We start from the raw sequence: 27934 nt of genomic DNA on the forward strand, positions 1-27934 counted from the left end.
TATCCACCTTTCATAAAGGTACCTACACCTCAAATATGACATCCGTAGCACTTACCGTAAGAGAAATACAAGTTTCTGTATAAATTATGCAAATGAGCTTGTCACTAGCCTCGATGGTAAAAATAGCATTGAGAATGAAATACGAAATATCAATTTTGCTTTCTTTTCACATATACCCAGACGTAGCCTCTTGCCACACCAAGAACCAGCGTTGACCCCTCTCTCATCCCTGTGACGCCATGGCCAATTGCCTTTTTTAACAATATTCCTAAAACTATCAGTAGACAATGTATTCACGTGAATATATTGCATTTACACTTGTTCCTCCTGACATGCCAAATATCTAAGTAAGGAAGCGTGCCTTATCATTACCTGGATGTGAGATACCCAACGCGAGGCGACACCAATCCCGTCCGTAAACAACCAGGTCTGAAAGGTCTGGACCAGTCAGACTGGTCAGTAAGTGTCGATTGAACCACAATGTAACAGGGGGAGCAACATGCACCCCCCACCAGTTAGAATTTGTACCTGTAGTGCCCCGAAATTATCTCTCGCCCTGCGCTCATGGAGCGGGTCTTTTTATGCTCCCAGCCGACAGGATAGGTATCGCCTTGTGCTGGGGGCGTCTAGTATCTAGGCGAACCCTATGGTCCCCACGGAATAGTAAAAAAAGACTCAGAGCCTATACCGGATGCAAATAGGCCAGTGTCAGCCGGCACTACTACGTGGCGCTTTGCGAAGACTTCAACCCAAGGAAACTGTGTTGAGGTAAGTATTTTTTATGTTGTTAGGCAGCAGTCAAAACGGCTGTATTTGTTATGATGTTTATAGGTAGCAGTCAAAAAGTTAGTTCAGTACTTGTGGTAATGAAAGTCCCTGGTGTAGCCTATAACCTCCTCGGTGCTGTAACCTCGGTGTCTAACGTTGTAAGAGTGTGTTTTAAGTGCCATTATTACTAACCAGTCTAACTGGTTCTGACCTGAGCCTAGTGGTTAAGCCCCTATCTCACTGTACTGTGGCGCGGTGATGGCAGCTTAATGTGAAAGGCTACCACTAAAGTGCCGTGCACAAACGCCAGCGTCCCGCTCTAGCGCCTTCTTATTGCCGCCAATGTACCGCTAGCGCTTGAAATGGCGACAGTTAAAAAAACGCAAATGGTCAAATGCCACCATGGTTTCGCGAACTAGACTAAAATATTGGCCCCCTATTGGGGGTCAATAGTCGACATGGGTCCCCAAATAGCCACATTTATTCTGTTGAAGTCAAATGTTACCCTGGAATCCAGAGCATATGTACCGGCCCGCGCCCGGACCTTCCTCGGGGCCTATCCTTCCGCTTCCCCGAAGATCTGCCCCGCCCCACTTCCCGCTATTAAACCAAACAAGATCCGCAGCCGGTATAATACCAGAGCGGATCTTGTGTTGGCTAGCGGGAAGTGGGGCGGGGTACGTTGTCGGGCCAGGGGGAGGGTAGGTCCCAAGGAAGCTCCGGGCACGGGCCGGTGAAGGTCGCTCGGTATAATTGCTCTGGATTCCAGGGTAGTCAAATGTCTGTTTCAAGGTTTGTTTGTTGCATAAGTCTACAATCATATATAAATTGTCACATACGTGGTTCAAAACATATAATAGAGTGTAATTTGGTATATCGTTCGTTTTAATCATTTCTGTTACTGTCAGAGGCTTCTAATCCTATGCCTATATTTCATAATATGTTTAAATATACCTACATGTATGTTGAGCCAAGTGTCATTAGTGAACATCCCTTTGTCACTCCAAATATATTTTTGATGCATTTTGATAATTTATATATTGGCTTTTGATTCAGTGGCGAAATGCGATATCCAATAACCTACTTATCTCGGCTTCAAACGCAAGTGTGCCGCACGTCAGTGAGACCGCATGGGAAAATTGGCGTCATGATTTGCCGCCAACGTGCCGCCGTTCAGTGAGAAGGCATGAGTGCGCTGGTTTCTGCACTGACGGTCCGGGTTCGATTCCAGGAAGCCAGGAGACAGTGCTACTCGCCTCGTGCGTTTCAGTGGTTCCCAAACCGGGAATCGAACCCGGGCCTTAGCGATGAGACATGGTGTAGTCATAATTTTTGAGTGGATGATAGCTCTCGAGGCAGAGTAAGTGATATAGATTTGGGCCACCAAGCAGTATTTTTTGCCGGGGCGGTTTTGTTTCAGATTTTGAAAGAGAATAACGAAAGAATGAGTGAATGGATCGTCATGATTTTGGTATGTAGAGAGCTTAAGTGATGATTTACGTAATTGAATATAATTATGCAAATTCGGATCAAATTTTTACAATTAAATGAGGAAAGATGACGAATCCACAGAACCACATGATAGGACTCACAAACATATGACAGGTAACTGAGAAAGATCAAATATGCAAATGACGACCTCATGTGCATAATCAACGAGAAAACATTATAATGCATTAGTGGTAAATGCTGGGTATTTCATACTTGTGGCATTACAAAGCTAAGTGAAGGTAAACATTTATTAGACATGAATCATGCAAAACAGGGCCTCATTTACATAATTTATGAGGACATGCTATAATAGCCTTCTAGATGATCAACTGAGACAATCTATGCAAATAAGGTCCTAATTTACAGAATCAATGGAGAACATCCATAATACGTCACTCGAAATTGTTTTGCGTGAGGTCATGGATTTATAGTCTATCTTGTCTTAACAGAGACAATGGACACAACGAAGCCGGAGCACTATTCCCAGAATAGTTCCGTCCAGCACAGTTTAGGAGTTGAGGTGCTGCAGCAGTGCATGAAGTGGGAGGAAGGCGACACGGTCTTGGACGCAGGGTGTGGCACGGGGGAGATCTGCAAGTACATCTCCCAACAGCCAGGGATCGCTTCTGTGGTGGGCTTTGATGCGTCACCTGACTTCGTCAGGTAATTGTTACTCTCCAAGCAGAGGAGGGGTTCCGGTTGGTTTTTGACGTGTTTTTAGGCGTTTTTGTCGGGATTTCTACTTTGTCATGTTTTTTGTCTCCATATTTAGCTCCACAAAAGAGTCACAAAATATCGAAATTATGTTCCAATGCTACTTTTTCAAACTTTAGCATTTCGATGGATTAGTAATGCGGGTTTGTGGATATATATCCGATTTTGTCCTGCTTTGTTTCTGCAGCTATGCCAGTCAGTACAACTCCTCCACTAACATTCTATACCACGTAGCTGATGTCTCTGACGTAACCACCCTCAAGAAAGAGTGGCAAGGTGCTTTCAGCAAGGTAGTGTCTCTCTCAGTGCTACACTGGGTCCAGGAAAAGGCTGCAGCACTAAAAAAGCTACATTACTGTCTGAAGCCTGGCGGAGAAATCTTGATGACCTTCAGCACTGACAAAAGCAAGATAATCCGAACTCACTTGAACATGGCAGCGCATCCCAAGTGGAAAATCTACTTGAAAGATTTCGTGCCCAACTTGTTTCCGTGGCCTTTCAGTGACCTCGTGAACCAACACAGCCGCCTTCTTGAAGATTGCGGTTTTCAGATCATCTCCTGTAATGTCAAAGAACACCAGCAGCCGTTCGAGTCTAGGGAAAAGCTGAGGGAAACGTTCCGTGCAGTTTTCCCGCACCTTCACTACATTCCCCAAGCCAAGCACGAGGCATTCTTGGACGACGTAGAAAAGATGGCACGAGAAACCACCTTGATATCTAGAGATTACAAAATAATCGGTGGATCTCAAGTTGTTCATGCACGAAAGTTGTGAATTCTACACGCTGGTAGTGCGTTTGCGAGAACATGAAAGACCGAAGAAAAAAATGACTATTGTATTGCAGATAGCAGTAAAACCTGAGTCATTTAGTTATTTCAAGGAGGTTTTATATATACAACCTTCTTGGTTATTTTCGCACATGCATCGTACATGTAGTCATCGTACCTGACATAGAACCTGTCTGATCTTTTTGTTATTTTCGCTAAGGTTTTTTTTTAGGGGGTGATGTCGGACGACTCGGAGCCGTTTGTGGTGCCGTTTAAATTTGTTTGTGGACAGCATTCTGTAAATGCATTTGAGTTCGCAATGCATTATTCAATTTCACTGTAAGGAGAAAATGGAGCATTCCTGGTGGTTTGGAGTTCGCGATAGCGCTATAGCCATATGATGTTACAACAATGGTAACCCTCGCCTTTACGGACAGCCAGTCGGATACCACCTACTATCGACTTAGAAAGGGTGCTACAGAGAGAACAGTCACTTTCGGCAGTGCTGGCGTAATCAATTGTCACATTATGTTCCCGAGGAATGAATAAAGGCTTTGACTTGACTTTAAATTCTTAACGAATATGTATTCAATGATTGAAGATCGGGTCTGTGTTCTTATTGTGCATTGTTTGTATTCTTGCGTCTTCAGCGCTGTAACAGGTGCCTCCAACACGCGTCATAATACCGTTCAATGTATTCAATGTACAGTATGTACATGTAACGTTGGTTAACATAAATTCGCCATTTTTCCGATAATGGTTGATTGAAATCAATCTGGCAGAACAGTAAACCATCCTTTTTTCTGTTATTCTGTCAGTATCGTGTATTACCTTTGCACTTATGCTATATATGTTAGATTTTCTCTCTAGTCGTGCTGACACCATAATATTTCAACTTGAAACTACCTTCCGCCGCACGCAGAATGACAGTGCTCTTGGACAGGTGCGAACATTATTCCGGGAGAGAAGATTCGTCATTAATATATGCCGCTAATAAGCTTTTATACAGCAGCTGTTGTGCTCATCTTGATTTGGAGAGAGTACCAAGGTCATTATAAACGTGACCAAAGAAAAATAAAAACACAAGACAAAACGGTCGTACCACACACATCAGGCCTTCGGTAACGTCCCGTTTGTTGAGTCGGTAGAACGTCACTCAAAGTCGACATCCACCGTCATGGCAACGTGTACATTATTCACGGCAAGTTAGCTGGATGCCGTAGCAATGGTAATACTACTATGCCCATGTGTTCCTTGTTGTGTTAGGAGCAAACTTTGAGGAAAATATCGTCCTCGGTCCACTATCACACACAACATTTAGACAAAAAAGTGTTCCTCACAACCTTTGTCGTCTGCTTGACAACAAGATGCTGGGTAATACTATGGTGGCGGGAAAGTACACGTGCCGTAGGTTGTAGCAACAAAGAGGAGTTTTGATGATTGATCACACTTAGAATCCAGTTGCAGGTTAGCAAAAGAGATTGTAATAAATTGTCTTGTAAATAATTGTGTTTAGCAGGAAGCGGATGTGACATTTGTCTTATAAACCAAAGAACAACCGTGTAGTGTGATTCTCCCACGAAGCCCCCGGACTCTGTCAATAAGGGACGGAGAGTTTTTGACGTCGCCAACTTTTAATGCATGGTTATCGAAGCTTTTCAGCCAGTGTTCTGAATACGTTAGTCTATCCGGATTGCATTGCTGGCGTTATAACTGATTTTGCATCTAGCACATATCCCTAAAACACACCGTTTCTAAAAATGGCGAATTTATATACCCCGTGAATTTATGTTAACCAACGTTACATGTAGCGCTTAGATAAGGGGGGTATACAGTGGGGTCTTCGGGTTATGCATCAAACCCCGCGTGTATCCCCGCGGGTTTCTGCGTGTACCCCCGCGGGTTTTTGCGTGTAACGTTACACCCGCGGGTTTTTGCGTGTACCCCCGCGGGTTTTTGCGTGTACCCCCGCGGGGTTTTGCGTGTACCCCCGCGGGTTTTTGCGTGTACACCCGCGGGGTTTTGCGTGTATCCCCGCGGGCCGTCGGTCTGTCCCGCAGCCCGATCTGCAGTGTGAGACCTTCAATCTAGAACGCACCGCGCACCGGCGCTGCTTTGTACCACGTTGTTTCGGGTAGATTTTGCAACAATTTTCACGAGCGGACTCTAGAGCAAATTGGCAACACTTAGAGACAGCCGACTCTGCAGCACATACGGTATAAAAACAGAACAAATAAACACTAGTGGCGTCATTCCACCAAGATGTATTTTTTTATATTTCATAAAAAATGCATAATTTTTTAACACCGCAAATCATGATGTGTCCGATGATGCGACGCGGACGCCTCGCTGCCGCGGCTAGCGTCAGGGCCACCCGAAGAAAATGGCATCACATGGTAGCGGTATTACCGTATGTACTTGTACTCATAATGAAGAGTGTACGATTAATCATTGTAGACGCTACTGTAAATAGAATAATTTGTGTTTGTCTGGTAATCTTCCGGCAAAGATAAACTATCTTAGCATAACAATAACAAATTCGAGCTCCGAACAAAATGCTATCGGAATGATCGTCAGGGAATGACCCGTACGGCTCCTGTAGTCGTGCAAAGTCCTGGAGGTCCCACTACCAGGTACACAAGGCACACGGCACGGGAGAGGCATGTCTATTTGACAAGCGTCGACCTGCAGTTATCTTCCTTCGGGCTGTGTTCGAGCTTGAAGCTCCGCACCGCTATCGTGGGAACCCGCTTCCGCATTGAAAACTGGAACGTGACCTGTTTATGCAAATTTAGAGGTTCCTAAAGTTTGACGCACGACGCGCAAACACCATGGCATGGGGCATGTTCCTTTGTCATGTTGGCGTCATGTTGTCGAATTAAGGATTTCTAGTGCAAACATGAAATCTGCATCATTGCGGTCGGAAATAGATAGATATGATGGTCTTTTTACGCGTGTACTGAGTATGTAACTTGTTCAGATACCAGTGGAATAATTTGTAGCAAAAATTGAACCTCCCGAATTTGTAACTTGAACTGGTCTGGTCCAGACCCCAGGTGGATTCGTGCACGGCTCAGTTTGATTGACACATGGGCGGCGAGGCGCGGTTTCTTTGACGGCATGTTTTCAAAGAAGCGGACCGCGCTGATTGTAATAGCATTCTGAACGTTGTTTTTTTTTCTTCTCCGCCCTGTGTTGACATGTACTTATTTTTTCATTGTTTGTTCTAGTATATTCTATAAACAGTTTCGGAGAAATCGAAATTTATCTTGGTGTGGGTGTAAATGATCCACGCGATCTGAGTACTAGTATATGTGGTAATATTGTCGTATGAATCCCGTACTATATTGAAATGCTTTAATTTTTAGTTATTGTTTTCTTTTTCAGATAAAATTTCCCCGGAAGTTTGGAGGCACGCTTTTAACTGTGTGATACTATTCGCCGAATTGGACCATCGCCGAACTATTTTACCAGTTATTTTGTGTGGAATTGTCTTTTTTCATGGTTTTTGACTTTGACTGTTTATTATAAACGGAACTATTCCAACATCAAACTAACAGCTATTCACTAACACGTTCATGTTCTTTGAATTATTACTAACATACGTTAAGTAACCTACCGTCTGTCGTAATTATCAAACCAAACTAATCACGACTAAAAGCTAATGTTACTTCTGTAGTAACTTACCAAAAATGAGCAATTAGTTACAACTGAAATGTTGAACCAAGGATGTTATAAACTTGGTCGAGCTAGTACCCGAAGGGTCCAAAGATTTTGGAGCATACCTCTAGCAGCGCCTTGGCTGTTGTCTCACCAGTCGCAAAAATGTCCCACTCCCGGAACAGTAGCTGCCCAATGATGATCGATGATCCTGGTATAAACTTACCTTCCGTCACCCCTGTATATGCTGTGACGTAGTGTGTACAATGTACATGACATTGTGTTGTTGACGACAAACCAAGCACAAGTGAAGAGGAAACATCCTTCAACAACCCATAACAGTTGTCAAACATGTTAGAAAGTTTACATAGTAGAAGTTTAATGTTAGTTACGTTAAGTACAAGCGCCAACACAGTTTGAACAGATATGCAACGGAACTTTGAAAGGAAAACAACATTTGTGTTTTGTGTCTATTTCATACCATCATTTTGAAATCAAGAAATGATGATAAACATTTCAGCAATCATTGCTTTCTATCTGTACTTGATGTGATCAAGACGTCTAAAATCGTCGAAACGCCTAATGTATTCCCTGTGGAATGGTTGAGTCGATCCGATGACCATGAACGGCCCACAAGAGCTCCGACGGAAACAGGTAGGTCTTGTTGGTCGCCCAGCTGCACCCTCGACGGCCCAAGAGCTCCGACGGAAACAGGTAGGTCTTGTTGGTCGCCCAGCTGCACCCTCGACGGCCCAAGAGCTCCGACAGAAACAGGTAGGTCTTGTTGGTCGCCCAGCTGCACTCTCGACGACCAGCAGTGTAATTCCACGGAAGCCGGCGGATGGAAACCTGAATCATAGCTTAGAAAAGTAGCTACTGATGTCTATTCATTCACTATATTGTTGTATTCGTATTAACTTAATTAATCATAAGGCCTGATAGCGTATAGCCTTCATCAACGTAAATAACTTATCCATAAATATATACTCCAGTAGCTCCCGCCATTTGTATTCATTTCGCAGTCAAAAATCCTTGATCAGAACTTTTCTAACTTACTTATACTATCACATAGCCCACGATAGAAACATTTTGCACGTCTGTATTGACTTTGATTATAGACATCCGTCCGACCCGATAAAAGAGGACCGACATGTGTACTGTCAATCACAACCATAGCAACAGCCAGGCTGGGAGGACTGACTCTACTGTCGCAGTGGATGAGAGTCGTTGTTTACTTTTCTAAATCAACTAGGCATAGGGTACAATAACATTCCTGTTTTATCGATACTCTTTAATATTACTTATCTTTATTACTTATCGTTACACACACTCTTCGCTATTGATCATGAGTCAGCACGTGTGTACGAAGACCCGCCGGCGCCCTGTGTCAAATTACTGAAGTTTCAGCCGGCGGACACAGGCAAGCGCAAGCCTAAAACCTTGAGATTCGAAAATCCAACTTTGGTCGATCAACTAGTATTCTATTTCTGTCAAAACTGTTTTTAAATGGAACCGATACAAAATTACAATGCTCGTATCGATGCTTGTGAAAATTCGAAAATATCAGGCTGGGATCTACAGGGGCGTGTTTGACTCTTTCTCGTCGGCGTGCGAGTTTTTACAGGTGATTAAAGGGAGTTGTTCATTACTGCATAAAATGGCCGTCTTGGGCGGCAAGTGCAAGACAGAAATCGATCTCGGTAAAATCTGATATTTTTCTGCTATAAAGTATAATATGATCTCTTACCAGCCTACGTTGATCCGTATAAGGGGGGAAAGTTTACATTGGAATCTCCTGATTGGCATGACGATTTTGCGGCGTCAAAATCAAGAACGGATCAATACCTGATTATTGCCAATCTCTTATTTGTCTTTCTTTTTTAGAACCGCGAACGTAAACACCATCGTCCCGCCGCACTCATGACACTCATGTCAACGCAAGCTGCGTAACCAACTTTTTTGGGGGTCAACAACCTCATGCGCACCGCTTGGAAAAAAAGGAAACTGGCTTCTTCCGATCAATCACTCACTGTATCCATAAAATGTCCTTGCCGTATCCAACGTTACTGTTGTGAAATGGACGCTCTAATCAGTTATTACGGTACGGACACGCAAGCTCATTATAAACCGGTACCGAAATCTCCGTAATGAAGTGTCCACCGGCCCCAAAAAATTGTCGCCGTGAAATGTGACCGATGTACACAAAATACAAATGGCCGCGAGGGATTCCATCGGCGCTCAACAGATCGTCCGTGAGTTCGGAAGCGCCGCTGGCCTGAAGGTCTCACACAACGTTTTCCGCCTTGCGGGTTCCGTGACACAATTTTTGCCCCGCGGGGATACACGCAAAAACCCGCGGGGATACACGCAAAAACCCGCGGGGGTACACGCAAAACCCCGCGGGGGTACACGCAAAAACCCGCGGGGATACACGCAAAAACCCGCGGGGGTACACGCAAAAACCCGCGGGGGTACACGCAAAACCCCGCGGGGCATTGATGCATAACCCGAAAGCCCCACTGTACATGTAGGCGGGTAGAAGACAGAACAAATATTTCCGCGGTGGTTTCGCAAAAACCGTGAACACAAAACCACCGCGAACTTAATTAATACATTTAGTAACTGAAGCTGTGAGCATCTGTGAATTGATATTTATTGATATCATTAAGTAAAGCAAAGTACAAATAGATTTAATGGCCTCCCTAGTAGCTTTTTCTGGTACTGCAGAGGAACGTCCGGATTTGATTTCATGTCTCGTGTTCTGGACATGGGGCTAAGTGGTGAAATTATTTACCAAATGCATGCAACGTTACCACGTTTTACTTATGGAAAAAAAAAAACTATGACAAAGTCACTTAAGCTACATCAGAAAACACACGAAGCACAAATTTACCAAGATATTACAACGCCATATTGTACCATATATTTCTCAAAACCTCCACAGTTGACTGGGCACTCATTTGTGCCAAATATAAAAACAAACACCACAAGACATGAATAGTGGTGTCACACATCACTACCATTGAGCAGCAGTACCATCAATCCTCATGATTCTGTCCGGTACCCTAAAGCTGCGTCCTAAACTGGATTTGTGTTACCCTTGACTTTATAATGGGGGAATACCATTCAAAACGTACAAGTATGACGAAAAAGACAACAAAACACACAAAGCTTAAAAATATGTTTTTTTGTCAATGAAATTCAATCGGTCGCAGCGACGCCACCAGCGTGCCGCGGGTCCAGTGAGAGGGGAGCTTAAGATCTTGCTTGTCACATAAAAGAAGGTGTCATCTTGATATCTGAAGTGTGCATGCCTCGGGAATCACTTATTAGCAAATCTCTTTAAATTCACCAGTTTCTTAAATGGATCAGTTTTAAGGTACATGTACACGGCAGAATTATTGGCGTTGACTCACTGTACACAACCAGAAACTTACACAAGTTGCTAACCCAGCTAGTTCTCTGGTACCATGTAGCACTACTAGCTATTACACGTAGGTATACTCTCAGAAACGAAGTAGGTTTTAATCGATAACCATTGCAGAAACAGATGTCACAATATTACTATATCCCAGCCAGTTGTGTTAAGCCCTATATTTTGTTATTTATCATATTTTCTATAAATATGTTTTTACATGAAAAAACAAGCCATTTGTAAAATGTCATATTACTGTTGAAAAACAAACAATTGTGGAAATATGCATATGCATTCAAACAAGTGGTAAGAAGGAGTGAAATACAATGTAGATGGCAATTCTTCTATTAGGCAGTAAGGCAACACCAATTTAATTTCTTGGTTAACGGAATTTAAAAAAAAATGCTAGATTGGAAAATCAACATGAAAACAGAATCTCAGAGGAAAGTTTGTATTTCGGTGCACACAGTTTCAGGGAGTGAACAGGGTCAGGTGCAAGTTTTCACCCCAGCCTTCTGTTCTAATGATGTCCTGGTGCTACAATTTTACACCAAAAAATCTGTTAACCAAGAAATTAAATTGGTGTGGCCTAAGCGGCAGTAAAAGGAAATGCCCATCCTTTGATAGACCAAAATGCCACCACAAGAGTTACGAAGTCAACATAAATATACATGGACCAGGTAGGTTAATATTTCAAACTCATCATCATAATCATCGGTCGACCCCCGGGGGAGGGACGGGGCAAGTCCATGCACAACTTCCGACCACACCAGTCTATCTGCCATGGCCGTCTTCCATGTTATTTGATTTCAAACTAGCCTCCTTTGCAGACTTCTAGGAGCACCTGTGTTTATTTTTGTGGGAGTGTTGATTCGTTATTTTCAACATGGGGCAAGACTAAAATAGTGGGGGAGATATTAAAAGTAGTCTCCGCACAAAGTATCATCCACTACCTTTCGTCAGTGACTGATCAAGATCTGTAGTTTAACAGGTATTCATTTATAATTAATGCAAGTAGTATTTTTCAATTATTGCTGTTATACTGTGTACGTAAAAACTACACAACCTATTAGACCACTGGTAAACCCTCTGTTGAAGTTACGGTTTCAAGGATAAGCTTATGTATAGTTATGGTATAAAACTTGATAAAAAAAGGGTGAATCCAACATCTCAAATGCAAATGAAATGTAAAGGGTATGAATGCAGTAAATAAAGTCACATATCTTGGATAGTTTTGTAAAATAGTGTGTAACTGCACAACTTCCAACAATCAATGAATGGTTTCTTTGTTTCCTGATGCTTATGTTTAGATCTTATATAATGGTTATAATGTGCACCGTATCATTTAAGATATGTTCTACATTTGATATGTGGTACCTCCAAAATCCTTGGCCCTCAAGAACTGATAGAAAATATGTGGTCTGTCACCACATCTTAAGTATGGTTGGCTCCTACAGATATGCAAAATTAAGTATCACCAAACCTTCCTGAACAGTTCTGTAAAGCAATTTATGTAACAAAAGTTTATGTAGCTTACCAAAAATAAAATGTAGGATAAGAAGAAACTACAATGCAGGGCTCTAGCCAGTTTAATTTTTTTTGTCATCTTAATTCCTATAATGACAAATAAAATTTAAAAATATTTATTTTTCTGTTGTCATGTACAAATTACCCTCATTCTTTCATTTCCAGGCTTTTCAAATTTGGATATTTTTTTGCCCACGATTTTGGTCTGTCAAGGTTGATAGAATGGCTTTAAAATCATCAATGGTCATCATTAAGCAGCAAAAATTCTGTCTAATGACAGAACAAAGGGTGCTGGCTAGAGCTCTACTACACTGACACAATACAACGTATTTTTGTAGAAGTGGCAATGACCGTCAACATATTGTTATGAACACAACACCCTCAAAAATGCACCACCATCATGATTGTATTACATCACATGCCATTTGGTAACACATAGACCTTTTCACGTACCCGATTGCCTGCTGGGAGATGCAAGGCATTATGGGTAACACAGAGGGCCGGTCCTTGTTGTCATGATAATGTCATTGTTTGCCCCTGCATTACCCATAGTGCCTTGCATCTCCCAGCAGGCGATGGGATATGTAAAAAAAAGGTCAATTCAAGAATCAAAACCTTGTCCAAATCTCAATCAAGGCTGCAACCACCTTCCAAAATCACTCTTAACAACATCTACACACTGTGACTTTCATAATATAATATGAACATGAATGTGTTGATCATCCCAGGTATATGCATGGATGCAGCTCCAAGCAGAGACAGTGGCAGGGCACATTATCCATTTGCTAAACAGTATTCATTTCTACCTTGTCCCCCCAGGAGGTCATGGGACTAGGTACTGTAAAATGCACTTAAGTTTGTGTGGTTTTTATTTCGCGGCAGGGAGAGAATGGGGGTTTTAAGTTAGCGTTTCACTTGAAACAACAATAGCGCTACAGTCATAGGTGGGCAAAAGTTTCAAAGTGGTTTAAGTCCGCACTGAAAGTTCACCGCAAAAACCGCAAACATAAGCCACCGCAAACATTCTGCATCTACAGTAGGTAGGTATCCATTGTCCCACATAGGCTGTTTAGCCAATGGATACTATCCCCTGCCACCATATATCCTACAAGGGCCAGTGGGTACTGTTTAGAAAATGCAGATACTGTCTCTTGCCACTGTAGGATCTACTTGGAAATTACAAAGTGTGTATATGGATGCTGCTATTAGATATTTGTCAGTCTGAAATATAGTCACTGTGACAGTAATGTTTGCCCATGATGAAGACTGCTATGACCCGTGGTCTGTTCTCAGTCCGAGTCTTCCTCATCTCCATAGTCATTGCTGTAGTTAGCAGGGGCTCCACCTGGGTTGGAAATATAAGATACCAAGCATGTACACAACTGTTTTATAACATGAAGAAAAGTCTCTAGTACGTACAAATGTGCACTGAGTTCCGAATACAGGTTCAGAATAGCGAAACCTGTCTAAAACTTGCCCACATCGATGGGCACCACCATGTTTGTTGGCTGCAGTACCATCATGGATTACTAGATGGTGCTTCAATACTGTAAAATGACACAACATAACCAGAGGAGCTGCAAATATTGGAGAATTCACCTGTTCTTCTCTTAAGGATAGCAGCGGTCTCTGGCTCGGTGGCTAGCTCACTCGCCAACTTGTTGTCATGGTTCCTTAGGTCTGCTCTTGCACCTGAAGGGGGGGGGGGTGGAAATATTGAAATATGGTTTCCAAAGACATGGCCTAAATCATATTTCAAGATTTAGAGGGCTCAATTTAGCTTATGTGCTATATAAAATGTGTACCAAATAGTTCAAATATAATGCAGGTACAGACTTAATCAACCAAGGTTTCTAGGTTGTAAATTGCATTACTAATAATACCATCAAATACACTTTTGACGGAGTGCAAAAATGTTTTTCAAATATTCCGGTCACCTCTGTTTAACAACAACTCCACCACATCTGCATGGCCCTTCCAGGCTGCATTGTGAAGTGCCGTGTCCCCGAGCTTATTCTGCAACAACAAAAATGATATATTATGATTAACTGATACTGATAAAGTGTACCTGGGAGGACTAGCATCTTCTAGAAAGTCTGAGATAAATAATCTAAGGAATATATTCAAGCTTTGTTGAATTGTCCACACATACTACAGTCTGCGAGCTTGAAAACACTTGAAATATATAAGAACCCTTTTGACTTATTAGGATGTAATAACTGTTGAACAACCAAACTTGGATTCACATTACCTATAATAATTTAGTTATGAAATATATAGAAATATGATACATGATGTTAAAGATAACAGAAGTATGATCTTAAAGATAACAAGACACACAAAGATTGAAAATGCATTTCTTTACCTCAATGAAATTCATTTGAAATACAAATGAGAGTTTTGGACTATTGATAGTCGCTTAACAGTACGTCGCCACTTCAGTAAGGCGGTACTAGAAGGTAACTCTTCTACAAGGACATTAATGTAACTGTTACATTACTAGAAAGGCCAACATTTGAGAGAGCAAAAACAGCTGCATCTCCCTCTCAATGCAAAAATTAACTTCCAAAATCACCCCCGTGCAAAAATTTCAGTTTATTTGGCCCAGGGATGACCGAGGTGAATTGATGTGAAGATATGACAGGAGGAGAAGAAAGAAATATGACCAAAAACAATTTATTTTGACCATACTTATAGCATGGGCAAAATATAACAACAGGAAGAATCGTGAATAGACAATAATGACTAGCAGGAGAAATACCTACTTTTGACTAACTCACACACCCAGAGCACATCAAGTAGAACTGAATAGTGAGAGAAACAGATAGCAAAGGGAAGAGGAATAAAATGATTAAGAAAGAAAAGGTCAGATCTAAAAGAAAGTGAAGAGACAGAGGAAAATGCAGAACAGATTGTTATTACACATCATATTCCATGATATTTGATATCATGATGTTGAAAGGAGGGCTGTTCTATTTTATGCAGAGCGGGCCCAAGTTCTGTGAGAATGATTTTACCATGCTAATGTAACCTTGACATCCAAATCAAAGAACTGTTGTCAAACATACATACATGCTGTAGCATAGTGTAAGATACATGACTGCATTCTATCTGTAACAGTTGTTTCATAATCATCAATGTTGCAATTTTGTCTGACAAGCTACTAGCTATGTGCTTGTAGCATTGATGCCATCTAGTAAAGATAACAATTCCACCAAAAGATTTGTCTACTGAAACAAGAACTCGACTTATATATAAGAAAGAGAAAATGTAATGTACCTGCTCATCAATCCTTATACTGGGTACTTTCAGCAGCTCCTTTACACATTCTGTAAGGGAGAAACAATATTAGAAATCAACAAAGCTTGTGGCAGCAGTCATCATTCATTATCTCCTAAGTTTGAATTCTGTTTAAATCATGGACTACTTTGGAAATCAACCCTATTTGGAACTTGAACTTCACGATGGTGGCAAGTGATTTACAGAACAGATGTGTGAAGGAATCATAAATAATAAAAACAATTTTTGCACGGTGATGATAAGTTCACGGGAACAGAGTTGACCGTGAAAACAGTGAACATAAAGTTACAGTGAAAGAAACAAGAATTACAGTACCTGTATGCCCGCCGTGTGCTGCCCAGTGTAGCGCTGTGCATCCTGCCTTGTCCAGGCCATTCACTGCCACCTAGACATTATATCAAAATAATTCATCTTTGTACAACAGTACATATTTCATAATTAGAAAGAAAGGTCATCTGTGTTAGTACAACAAATACTAAAAAGATACTTATTCAAACTTTAAGTCTTTTATCACTTTTCTTCAAAGTCCTGATGGAAACTGGAAACTAAAAAAAACAATAAAAAAAAAAGAATATTTGGTGAAAAGACTTTCTATCGTGTTGGATGAGGGTAGGAAAATCTTTATTACAAATTATCAAGTGTATTTTGTCCCCTGCTGTAGATGGATACATTGTACATGTCAAGGCAAGGTGACATTAAAAGAAAAGTTGCACAGGCTCCATATGTAACGTTACATGTAGGTCGCTGAAAAAAATAGTTGAAATTGACCAAAATATAGATTGATAACATGCCAGAAAAGTTTAGTCAATTCGGGAGCACAGTTGCAATCGGTCAACTTCTTCAGCAATAATAAAATAAAAAAATTGGTATCTGACAGCGTCTATTTGGCCAATATCTACAATTTTTCAGTGACCTATGGAGCCTGGTAGAGGCTACATGTACAGTACCTTGCAGCCTTAATATTCGTACTAATAGGTAATGTTGATTTGATTATATGGATGACAATTGAGCGCCCGCATCAGTTTTTGTCCATTTCACCTTTTTTTTTGCCAAACTTTTTTTTTTCCGCACGCTCGCATCAGTTTTAGGGGTTCCCAGAGGATGTCATCCATATAATCAAATCAACATGGCCTAAGTTGAAAGGGGATGTTAAGACAGACCAAACCATTTTTGGCAAACGGGTGTGTTTACTCACTCTGTTGGCCAGGCACTCCCTCAGGAAGGTCATGTTTCCTGGCAGGAAGGAACAGCTCAGTGTAAGTGTGTACCATAGATAAGTATAAGATAAACAACTAACAACAGGGCCTGTGTTCTTTCTGCTTCAATCAGGGTTGAATAAAAAGACTTATTCAACCAACATTTCGGTGACCATCTGTCACCTTCCTCAGGGCAATTCTAACTGGTTCACATGGCTAACAATTAATATTATAGAAGGTGACAAATGTTCACCAAAACGTCGGTTGAATAAATCTCTTCACTCACTCACTCATGACCCATGACCTCAGTGGTCGTAGGGGCATAAATAAATCTCTTGGTTGTGTAAAAAAAAAGAGTCTTTTTATTCAGTGACGTACCAATCTAATGAAGCTATTCAAGGATTCAATCAGGGCTAGTGCTGTCTCTAGCTTTAGATATTTTCTGTCCCACTCATTGTTTAGGACCCTTTTTTTAAAAAATCTTGTCATGACATCTGTAATCTTTAATAAACATTTTCATCAATTTCATGTCATGATGTTAAGATTTTTTGGATAGACGGGTGAAATTTATTTCTGTCCCAACACAAGTAAATTTTGGTCTCGTGAACGAGGGACGGGTCCTGGAGCGAGACAGAGCTGGTGTGCATAATGACAGAAATTCAAGAGTTGAATCTGTCTGCAAAGTGTTAACAGACACCAGAGATTTTTGCCAGCTGCAATTTGACAAATCCTTTGACAAATTCTATACCTAGACTTCAAAGTTTTTACAGTGTGAGCTTATATGATAGTATCATAAACATATCAAAATATTCTACGTAAAAGTATTTCAACATCAACCAAACACTAGAACATTCTTCACAAAGATCATAATGTTTTCTTTGTGCATATATCTTTTTTCCCTTACCTCTTTTTGCAGCCTCATGCATTGGGTTATCCACTGACTCCATTCCTTCTTGAACTGGGGTTAAAAAAAACACAAATAAATGGTATGATGTCATCTATGAGAGTAGACATATACTACACAGTCAGTCAGTCAGTCAGTCAGTCAGTCAGTCAGTCAGTCACTCACTCACTCACTCACTCACTCACTCACTCACTCACTCGAGCTCACTCAGAATCTTCCCATAACTAGTTGTGCTACCATGCAGAAATATTAAAGGTACACCCAGAATTCCCATAAAATAAATTAAGAACTGAATCTCTTTTAGCCTCCGTTGCAGGCTTTCCCACAGCCATTTTTCAACTTATCGGGCCCAGGTTCTTTGGCTGCTGTGCTACAGGATCACAGCGGTTACAGGATCAGAGCTGTTACAAGATCAAAAGCAGATACAGGCCTCAAGCAGATACGGCCCCCCCAGCCAAAGAACCAGGCCCCGATAAGTTGAAAATTTGCTGTGGGAAAGCCTGCAATGGTCAGGCTAATCTCTTTATTATATAACCCTTAGCATGCTGAATTACCAGTGAGTCAGTACAAATTTCTAGGAGTCTGAGCTTCTCACAGCATACTTAGAGTTTAATCTATGTCCATGATGCAAAATGTAGGTAAAGCCTAAGGTCAAGATAGTCACAAAGCCTAAATTGAAATTTCTGAGGCCGTAGGGGTAGTGGGTATGTTCCCTAACTGAAGTCAAGTACGCATTTACACCTGTGTGGAGTGAGGAAAGTTGTGTAAAGTCAGCATATCCCAAGGACATGTCTAGCCAGGAATCAAACCCATGACCTTTTGATCTTGTGTTCGCTAGCCTAGCCACTTGGCCCATTTGAGTCGTCATGCAAAATTTGCATAACCATGAAAGCTGATCATACATGTATGCCCAAATTAAGAAAATCAAATTTATTCATTACAAATACAAGTAAATAAATTTGATCCCCTCCCCCGCCTACTCTTTTTGCATAGGCCAATTTATATACAACTCTATGCAAAAATGAGACATTGTTTTACATTCCAGACACAGAATACTATCATCGTCATCATTACATTGTATTCTTTTAGGCATTAGAATGCACATGACTAGATCAATTGTTATTCATGTTATAGATTAGTTCTTTGAAATTTTTAGATATTAGAAATAGTCGATTGTTATATGTATTTACAAATACCTGTTACACTTGTCGCGCAATAAAGTCTTTCCTAAGTCCTTACTATATGCAGAAGGAAAATAAGGCATGACAATATAATGGGGATTTGCTCTGACTTGTTTTCTTCTTCTATTTATGAAATGCATACTTCCTGGATGAGACAGGCAAATCCCTTTCATAGACATTGTCTGACTACATGTAATGGTTGCTATGGAAACAACTGTATCCTCACCATAGTTACTGGGAATGAGCCCTGACCTCCCCTCACATGTAGCCTTCCACCAGCCAGAGTCAGACTGAGGAGTAATGAAAACACATCACTCACAAGTCACAACCGAAAAGTCTGTAGTTTCATCAAGAATGGTAAATCAATTCAAGAAACTGTAAATGCAGAAATTTTGGGATTTAATTTCACAGTAGGGAGAAATTGAAGCGCTCGCAGTGGTTTTGTGTTCGCATTTAAACCTAATAACCCTGAGTACTCAAACTCAGTTGCAAACAGGCAAGTTATTTAAGGTTTGCTAGGAAAACCACCAGAGTTTGTTACAAGGTCAAGAAACATACAGCTGTAGAAAAAAAAACTCACCATGTCATTAACATACAGTACATCCCCCTCTTCAAAACTCAGCTCATCAGCCTGAAACAGATTTAAAATATGTACAGTTCTTCTTCATATACTTCAATGTAATAATGATGCTTTGAAATAAGGTTTGCTTGTTTGTCTATTTGTTTGTTTGCTTGTTTGTCTTACATACGTACCCGGTAAACCGCCTCATGGCACAACACACCGAGTAAAATTGTACTGAACAGTACAAGCTTAAACCAATCCGGGCAGATATACATGTATTTGCTCCACTCACACAGGGAAGGTACCCTTAATCTTTTTGATATTAAAGTGTGGTGGGTTCTTTTACATGCTCAAGCTAAGGTGTGGCTCTGACCTCAGACACAGGACCTCCATTTAACGTCCTAATCAGGGGATGTCTCAAACCCAGGCCAGGTAATCATTTTCACCTGAGTTAAGTGAGGAGATTTGTGTAAAGTGCTTTTTCAAGGGGCAAAATGTTGCCCCAGAGGCATGTCAAGTGATTCGAATCCAGGACATCTAGGTTCCAGGCCAAACACCCTACCATTACACCAAATTAACATTTGCTAATTTTTTTTTTCTGTACAATGTAGCTTCAATTATAGCAGTCATGTGTTATTCTATCTAAGGTCGATTAAGGTAGAGCTACATGTCAATTTGCAATTATTGTACATGTACATGTATCTGTACATAACACAGCAACTCCAGGAAGAATAGTATAACTACACTGTATGTAACAAATGGATATCCTAAACAAACAAAACAAATAAAACAAATATCAAAGCATCATAAACAACATCTACAATGTCTCAAGCAGCTATCATGGGATTTATCTCCAAGCAGATGTTAGGGTTGAAAATCATGTGAAGTTTAATCTGACCAGCTGTCACTTTTCAGACAGGCAGACATTAAACCTTTAATTGGCTTTATGATTTTAACCACTACTCTCACCTCTCAAATAAACGTACCGGTACGTTTATTTATTTTCGCAAAAAATTTCAAGTTACATCTGTTTGTAGATACTTTGGGGCTACTTTAAAAAATGTAAACATTTACCTGTTGAGCTCTATATGGGTACAACGCTTTGAATACCTTTACCAGACCTGTATACAAAAACGAAAAAAAAAATTAGTAAATACAAAACACGTCTTTCATTATCTTTGCTTATGATGATTGCAATATCATATAGAAATCCTAATTACCAGGATGAGATTATTAGTGATGCTCATGATTTCATAATGATGAAATGATTAGTACTGCATCAGTATCATGTAACTTGTATCTTTCTCTTCCAGTCTCACAAATATTAATCATAATCCTTATGATCATAAAAATGCTAATTACCAGGATGAGATTATAAGTGATGCTGATGATTATGATGAATGGATTTAGCACTGCATCATTGTGTAACTTGTATCATTCTCTTTCAGTCTCACAAATATAAACCATAATGATCATAAAAATGTTAATTACCCGATGATATTATAAGTGATGCTGATGATTATGATAAAATCATTAGTAATTGCATCAGTATCATGTAACTTGTATCTTTCTCTTTCAGTCTCACAAATATAAACCATAATGATCATAAAAATGTTAATTACCCGATGAGATTATAAGTGATGCTGATGATTATGATAAAATCATTAGTACTGCATCAGTATCATGTAACTTATATCTTTCTATTTCAGTCTCACAAATATATATCATAATCATTATACAGTATCAAATCCACTTCGAATTTCTACATTTCACCAAGGACTGGTTAAATAGAGATCGATATCTTAATTAGAGACACTGACTATTCTACTGTACATAAACCATATTAGTGCTGCATAGCATCACATTTATAGATCTCGAGAAGTATGTTTCACGGCTTCCAAAATCATGTATTTAACATCTCCAGTCTCCCATGTGACAGGGAAAATATACAGCTCACTGAACAAACGTCGTGTTTTGTGTTTTTGTTCAATTTCTTCCGTTCTTCTCAATGATATTTGCAAAAATGTGACCTCACCTGGTTTGGGAGCAAGTCTTGGCGGCGGAGGAGCGGGCCTAGACGGCTTCGACATGACTTTAAGACAAGAATCTCAGCCGGAAAACTGGAAAACCGAAAACTTCAGTGATTCTGTGAAAGGCGGAAGTAAAATGCCGTCACACCCTCTGTGGGTCAAAGGTTAAAGCACTAAAGGTCAAACTTGAACAGTTTTCGCGCGAAGTTCCATGTGTTTTATTTTTGTAAGGTATTATTGCTTTTACCGGGTAAAGTTATGCTTTCTAGGATTTCATAGCTTATGTCGGAGAAAGGATGGCAGCTCAAAAGGTAATGTGTGATATGGTGTTAACTATAAAGAATTTGTTTGTCATAATTTGTTTACTTGCCGTAATTTTGATATTTGGGTGGGGAGGGGGGCATGCATGCGTGATAGCCCCAACGTTTTCACTGCTTTTATTAGGCGCATATGATTACAGAGAAATGCTTTTTGTTTGTTTATCACATCAAGGTGCATGTTATTTTTCCTCATCCCCCATTTTGTATTTCTTTTTCAAAGTGAGAGTATCGTTTTACTTTTGTTGTCATTGTTTGTTTGAAAAACAGGTCTTTTAGACTACATGTATGATATGTACACGTATAATAGTTCACCTGGCTTCTCACTGCAGAAACTTAAAGTGGAAGACATTGTTGGCAAACTGGACAATCTCCACTCTGACATCATAGCACACCGATTGGACCACCTGGATGCCCAAGATGTCAGCCAATCACTGGACTTGCATCAGTCATGTGACTTTAAGCAGCCAATCGGTGGCTCAGAAAATAAACTGGTCATGTTACAGGAAAGAGATGTTTGCCTTGTGAAGTTATCCATTACTACAATTCTGTTCGACAAAGTTGGCAATGTCGGCAAAGATGGAAATTGCAAAGACAAGAAGTTACAAGAAATCTGTAGAAGATTGTTACTTCAAGATTGCAAGCTCTTGGAATATCTGGTAAGTACATCATACTTAAATGGCTTAAGTTTGCGGAATTTGGATTTTGGGGTAGGGAGAAAATGGAGTGTTTACCGGGTGGTTTTAAGTTTGCAGTTGAAACAAATTTACTTGTACTGAAGTCATGTGATGGAAAAACCTTACCTTTAGGATGGCCAGTCGGAATCCAAGAATATATATATATTCATGTCATACCTGCTGATATGGGTGTTCCGGACCATGTGATAACTATCTGTATCACATAGGGTTCGGTAGTTGTATCACACGGGCTTCCATGGAATATTTTGAATGCATTTCGAGCGCGCTGGTTGCGCCGCCGTCGCAAATTTGAATACCAGATTCGGAGGTTGGAATCGATGTTGTTACAGTTTTTTGTTCGAGGACACAAAACTCCCTCAACTTTTGGCGCATTCCGCATTGAAATCTGTGTTTTCTCGGGTGGGTATGACATAAATAAAATACAACAGTGTATTCTGCATCACCCTTGGTCCCAGCCCTCCCGGGGGTCGGATCAGCAAAAGCTGCGAACATAAAACCACTGCAAAAATTTCAACAGTATACTTATATTTCAGATATAATGATATAGAAATGATTGGATGCCCAAGATGTCAGCCAATCAGAGACTTGCATCAGTCATGTGATTTTGAGCAACCAATCAGTGACTCAAGTTATTTGCTCAAACTTTAAGACATTGCAAGGCTATCATCTTCATTCAGTATATACAGTCAAACCTGCCTATAGCGGTCACTCAAGGGACTGGCCAAAATCGACCGCTATGGACAGGTGGCCGCTCTATAGAAACAGTTGATTGATTACGAGCAATAAGTGGCACATGTTTTCTGTACCCACTGAGAAACATTTATTCACATGCATGTACAGTCAAACTTGGTCTACCGACCACTTCCACAAGACGACCATCGGCTCAAGATGACTGCTTTCGGTAGGTCCGGATTTTTCCACAAGCAAATTTAAGTCCAAGTCGATCCATCGATCCGCCCCCAATCCGGAGCACATGCGACCAAAATGTTGCCAAAGACAACCGTTTCATTTTCAATTGCGGGGCGACATCATTTATCAGCAAATAATTGCGGAATTTCACGGTAAAATCAGCCTGTTTGGGTCGGATTCCTTGCCGGGAGGAAAAACAACAGCTGCAAGATGGCGCTTGAGGTCATAGGGTCATGGGATAGTCTACTGTAATGTGGGTGCAGCTGCATTTGTGAGTTATGATTTTACTCTACATCAGATAGTACAAAATGTAAACTTATTTCGTCAAAGAAGTTCTTTGAATAAAGAGAACAGAGTATGCAAAGAATGGATGGCGTTATAACCTTTTTTTAGAGGATAAAAGGCGTCTGTCTTTTTTTTAACAAACTGCTCCCCCATGGTACTACTTGAGTGAAGTAACCCAAGTAAGCAAAGCGTCCCGCTAGGACCGCGCACCAAGAGGCTCTTATTTCTGGCGTCTTAGCGGTTTTGGAAATTCAAAACCAACACCAGGAGCAAAATAAAACCATGTACAACATTTTCATGGGTAACACTGCAGCTATAATGACATTTTTTTCCGCGGGGATTTGAAAGAAGGCTCCCGAATCTTGCGGCGACCATGCGCCGTGACCGTTATCGGCAGTGTTTCCAGACCCGCGGGACCGAAAATCGTGTGGCCGCGACCGCGTTGGACAGGTGACCGCTATAGCCTAATTCTTAATGCTTATGTCAATGGGAAAAATCCAAGGGACCGACAAAAAGTGACCACTATGGGCAGGTGGCCGCTATGCAAAGGTGACCGCTAATACAGGTTTGACTGTATATTAAATAATGGATACTACTACTACTACTGCATGTATATTGACATGGATTTGTAAATGCATACAAAACCAAATGTGTGTTATTCTTTTTTTTTCACATTGTAGGACTTGCTGTTTGGGTCAGGTGACCAGTTGGTAGCATACACAGCTTGCAAAACAGCAGCTTCTGTTTTAGTCCACTTTCCCACAGAGATGCAGGTAAAGTAAGATTTCAGTATATATGTATATGATTGAACATTGAATCTATATAGAAATGTATCGTACATGTATATTCTTCAACTTAGCAAATATATACTGATGGATCTTTCTGTAACGCTGTACCACTCATAAGTATCTTGACTTAAGGCAATGAGCTTCATTTTAAATCTCTTAGCACTTCCTTGATCTACCAGATATTGACAAATAAATGTGTGTAAGAAAGTGCCAGCATTTTCTGAAAGGGAAGAAAGGTGTAGCAGGCCGAAATGTATCCCTGGTCAGAATGTATCTAGCCGTATATTCCAGCCTACTTAACACCTATACTTCACAGGGCTCGAAATTCATTTTTTGGAATAGGTTCACTGGTGCACTCAACCAAAAAGAATTTTGGGTGCACCGTACATATATATTTAATAAAGCTGAATGTCAGCAAAACATACATGTATATGTAAGCTTAACGCTTTTATTAGAACTTCAATTTGTAACTCTATAGCTAACTTCAAAATTTCAAACAAGTAATGCTTCAAACAAAGTTCAACAAAGGTTATATTACTTTTCCAGATACTTGAATTTCAATAATGTTTTGTATACCAGTGAACAAGTTCTACGAATAACATATATAAGCCTACAAAAATATCTAGGTGCACTTGTGCACCCACAGTTACAAATTGGGTGCACAGCTCCGATTTTGGGTGCACAAAGGTGCACATGCACCCATCATTTCAAGCCCTGCATGTAGTAGTATATTAGTAAGTTTTTTTTAGATTTCTTTGACTGCTTTGTATTAAATTGTATGTAATCTTTCATAGGATTTCAGGACAGGTAAACTGTTTGATGTTTAGACAAAACATGAATTTAAAAGTCATAAACAAGTCCACCTTTTCAATACCATGTTTCTGACAGCTTGTTTGTATTTATGTTTGTTTGTTTGTTTGTTTGTTTGTTTCACAGCCTTTCCCTAAGACGTGGCTATCAGGTCTGTTACAGCAAGTTTCAGAGTCGCGACATTCCAGTCGAGCTGTTTGTACCTTTGACCTCTTCAAACTGGTCATCAGGGCTCTCTGCAACTCTGTTCCCAGCATGCCTGAGGAATCAGACAGTGCTGCTGTTCCAAAAGGTGAGAAACTGAGTTTTAGGCAGGGTACAGTCCAGTACAGAACTTAATTAAGACACAGGTCCACACTGGTATCCGTACCTAAACAATGACAAAACTACACACAAAACACAAACAAAATGGTTGTGCCTGGAATGTCACATTCACAGATGACAGACTAATAATAAACAGAATGTCATTTGGACTTAAAGAGATAGAGCTGTGTACAGGTAGTGATACAGTACTGGTACAATCAATTAGTTACAGGTCCGAAATACCTGAACCCTGGTGTACCGGTACTGTACTGGTACTAACCAGTTCAAGCCTGACTAGGATAACAGGTCAGGGGACGGCCACTTTGACAGATAAAATTGTCATGAAATTACCATGGCAGTGGACAGAAGCCACATCTATACTTAGTGCAGCGCAGAAAAGCACCTTTGAAAGTCTATACTTGACTAATTTTATTCAGGTACAGTACTGATACATTGACATTAGGTATTTTGGACCTGTTCCAAAAAGATTTTCAAAGTGTCATACTGTTACTCTGTATGGGTACACAGCCCTAGTTTTCGACGACCATCTCTGACTAGTATTCATGACCTCCTAGGAGTCCTACATGTAATCTTGTATTCTGTTTACCTGTCATGGGCATATCCTTGGAAATCAGCCCTATTCGGCTGAAGGGACTATCCATCCGTATTTAAGATTGACAAATGAATACAGTCATATATAGATAGTTTTATCTGTTAGTGAATCATATAATTTCGGGTGAATATTGCAACTTAAAAGTGTGTATGTTTTACTGTACAGTTGTGTTGTATTTCAGTTAGTGCTTTCATGTGGACTGTGCGTTATGCAAATAAATGTCTCATTATCACCTTGAAATGTGAAAACGAATATCTGTAAATTAGATGAAAATACCCATTTTTCTTTTGAATAACTGTAGGAACTGGCGTTGCTTACTTCCATATTTTGGAGGAAAATTGGGACCAGTTGACTCAACTCTACCTGAAGGAGTGCCAGTCACTCACAGAGCAACAATCAAGCCATCAGCCACCTACCTCCCATGAAGGAAGCGAAGTTGCATTTCTCTCACTGTTGTCTCTGTGGATGGAGTGTTTAAACAGTGAAGTAGGAACTGTTAGCCAACTATGCAACACCAATGTCCTGCTGGAGTTAGTCCAAGCGTTGAAACACACCAAATCTTCTCTGGTTTACGCAAATATTTTGGAGGTCTTTTCTCGGATTTTAGTGCACGAGCAGGATGAAGTTGGTGCAGATTCTGAGACAGTTATTTCAGTAGCCCGTTCTCTACTGAAAACCTTTGATGATGATGCGATGGAGAGAGTGCCGTGGAAGGACCAACGCGTTGGGTTTGGTGGAACAGGCTACGTTGAGGGGCTCGTCGAAGGACAGAAACCTGGAGACTGGGTGTTGGTGCGAACACTTGTGCTGGTACTGCTGAAGGCTTGCTCCGTCGTTAGCGGATTGTCTGAGCCAGGTAGGTCAACTGTAGTCTGGTATCCATCCTCTTCTTGCTCCGGTCCAAGGCTGTCTCCAGGTTTAAATTTGTTTCCGTCCCACTCAATGTTTGTGAGTCCATGTTGTTACTAGTATTCTTGGTTGTTAAAATCTATCAATTTCATGTCATGAAACGTTTGTGAAGGTTAGACATCCAGGTAAACAATATATAAGGAGAAATTCAAACTCTACAACTGGATAAAAATTCAGAGATTTATTTCCGGACGTTTCGAGTGACATCCATCACTCTTCTTCAGCGTCACTAAAGTGAACTAGCAGAACTAACCAGTACTTATGTCATGAAGTTTGGGTTTTTGGACAGACTTAGCAAATTTCTGTCCCGGGACAGAGGGATATAGGTGCTGGAGACATCACTGTCCGGTTCTTACTTCTTATTACTTCCTTGTCTGACACCAGTTTGGAATTTAAGTATTCATTGTAGTAGTAGTATCCAATATTTGATTATACTGCTGTCGGGATCCGATTCTGATCATGGCTCGGTCGTTGCGACGCAATCGCTGCAGATCCGAGGCCCAAGATTCACTCCCATGGCTGCTTGTACACATTTTTTTTAAAGAATATAAGCAAGAGCTCTGTTTGGCTCCATGTCCCACTGTCCCTCGTAACCGCATGATTTATAAAGGGTTTGAACAGGCATTTGGAGGTATGCATCCCCGTTACACTGCTTCTGAGAAATATCAGATACAACTGGACATAATATAGATGACATAAAGGCTAGTAAACATTTAGGTATTAGAGACATACAGGTGCCAGACTATTCTGTATGGAAGCCGTAGAAGGAGCAAATTGCAGCTAGAATA

The 27934-nt window shown here is 40.6% G+C and overlaps 3 protein-coding genes across 3 annotated transcripts; 2 read left to right on the forward strand and 1 right to left on the reverse strand.

Moving 5' to 3' along the window:
- The first annotated feature begins 487 nt into the window (after positions 1–487).
- LOC136426725 (arginine-hydroxylase NDUFAF5, mitochondrial-like) lies at positions 488–4326 on the forward strand. Its single transcript, XM_066415469.1, has 3 exons — positions 488–768; positions 2709–2922; positions 3161–4326. The coding sequence occupies exons 2-3, from the start codon at positions 2714–2716 to the stop codon at positions 3744–3746; spliced, it is 795 nt and encodes a 264-aa protein (XP_066271566.1). The 5' UTR covers positions 488–768; positions 2709–2713; the 3' UTR covers positions 3747–4326.
- Positions 4327–10287: 5961 nt separating this feature from the next.
- Positions 10288–21662, reverse strand: LOC136427566 (osteoclast-stimulating factor 1-like). The gene is made up of 11 exons (XM_066416529.1): positions 21520–21662; positions 20559–20605; positions 19503–19553; positions 19149–19212; positions 17742–17795; positions 16837–16874; positions 15957–16026; positions 15621–15670; positions 14279–14357; positions 13941–14033; positions 10288–13686 (listed from the first exon to the last, which is right to left on the reverse strand). Exons 1-11 carry the CDS (start codon positions 21572–21574, stop codon positions 13631–13633), a joined length of 657 nt encoding a protein of 218 aa, XP_066272626.1. The 5' UTR covers positions 21575–21662; the 3' UTR covers positions 10288–13630.
- Positions 21663–21684: 22 nt separating this feature from the next.
- Positions 21685–27429, forward strand: LOC136427565 (uncharacterized). The gene is made up of 5 exons (XM_066416527.1): positions 21685–21825; positions 22164–22490; positions 24404–24496; positions 25448–25613; positions 26539–27429. The coding sequence occupies exons 1-5, from the start codon at positions 21811–21813 to the stop codon at positions 27204–27206; spliced, it is 1269 nt and encodes a 422-aa protein (XP_066272624.1). The 5' UTR covers positions 21685–21810; the 3' UTR covers positions 27207–27429.
- Positions 27430–27934: the final 505 nt, after the last annotated feature.

Source organism: Branchiostoma lanceolatum, chromosome 2 (genome assembly GCF_035083965.1).
Source record: "Branchiostoma lanceolatum isolate klBraLanc5 chromosome 2, klBraLanc5.hap2, whole genome shotgun sequence".
In the NCBI taxonomy this organism is placed as follows: domain Eukaryota; kingdom Metazoa; phylum Chordata; class Leptocardii; order Amphioxiformes; family Branchiostomatidae; genus Branchiostoma; species Branchiostoma lanceolatum.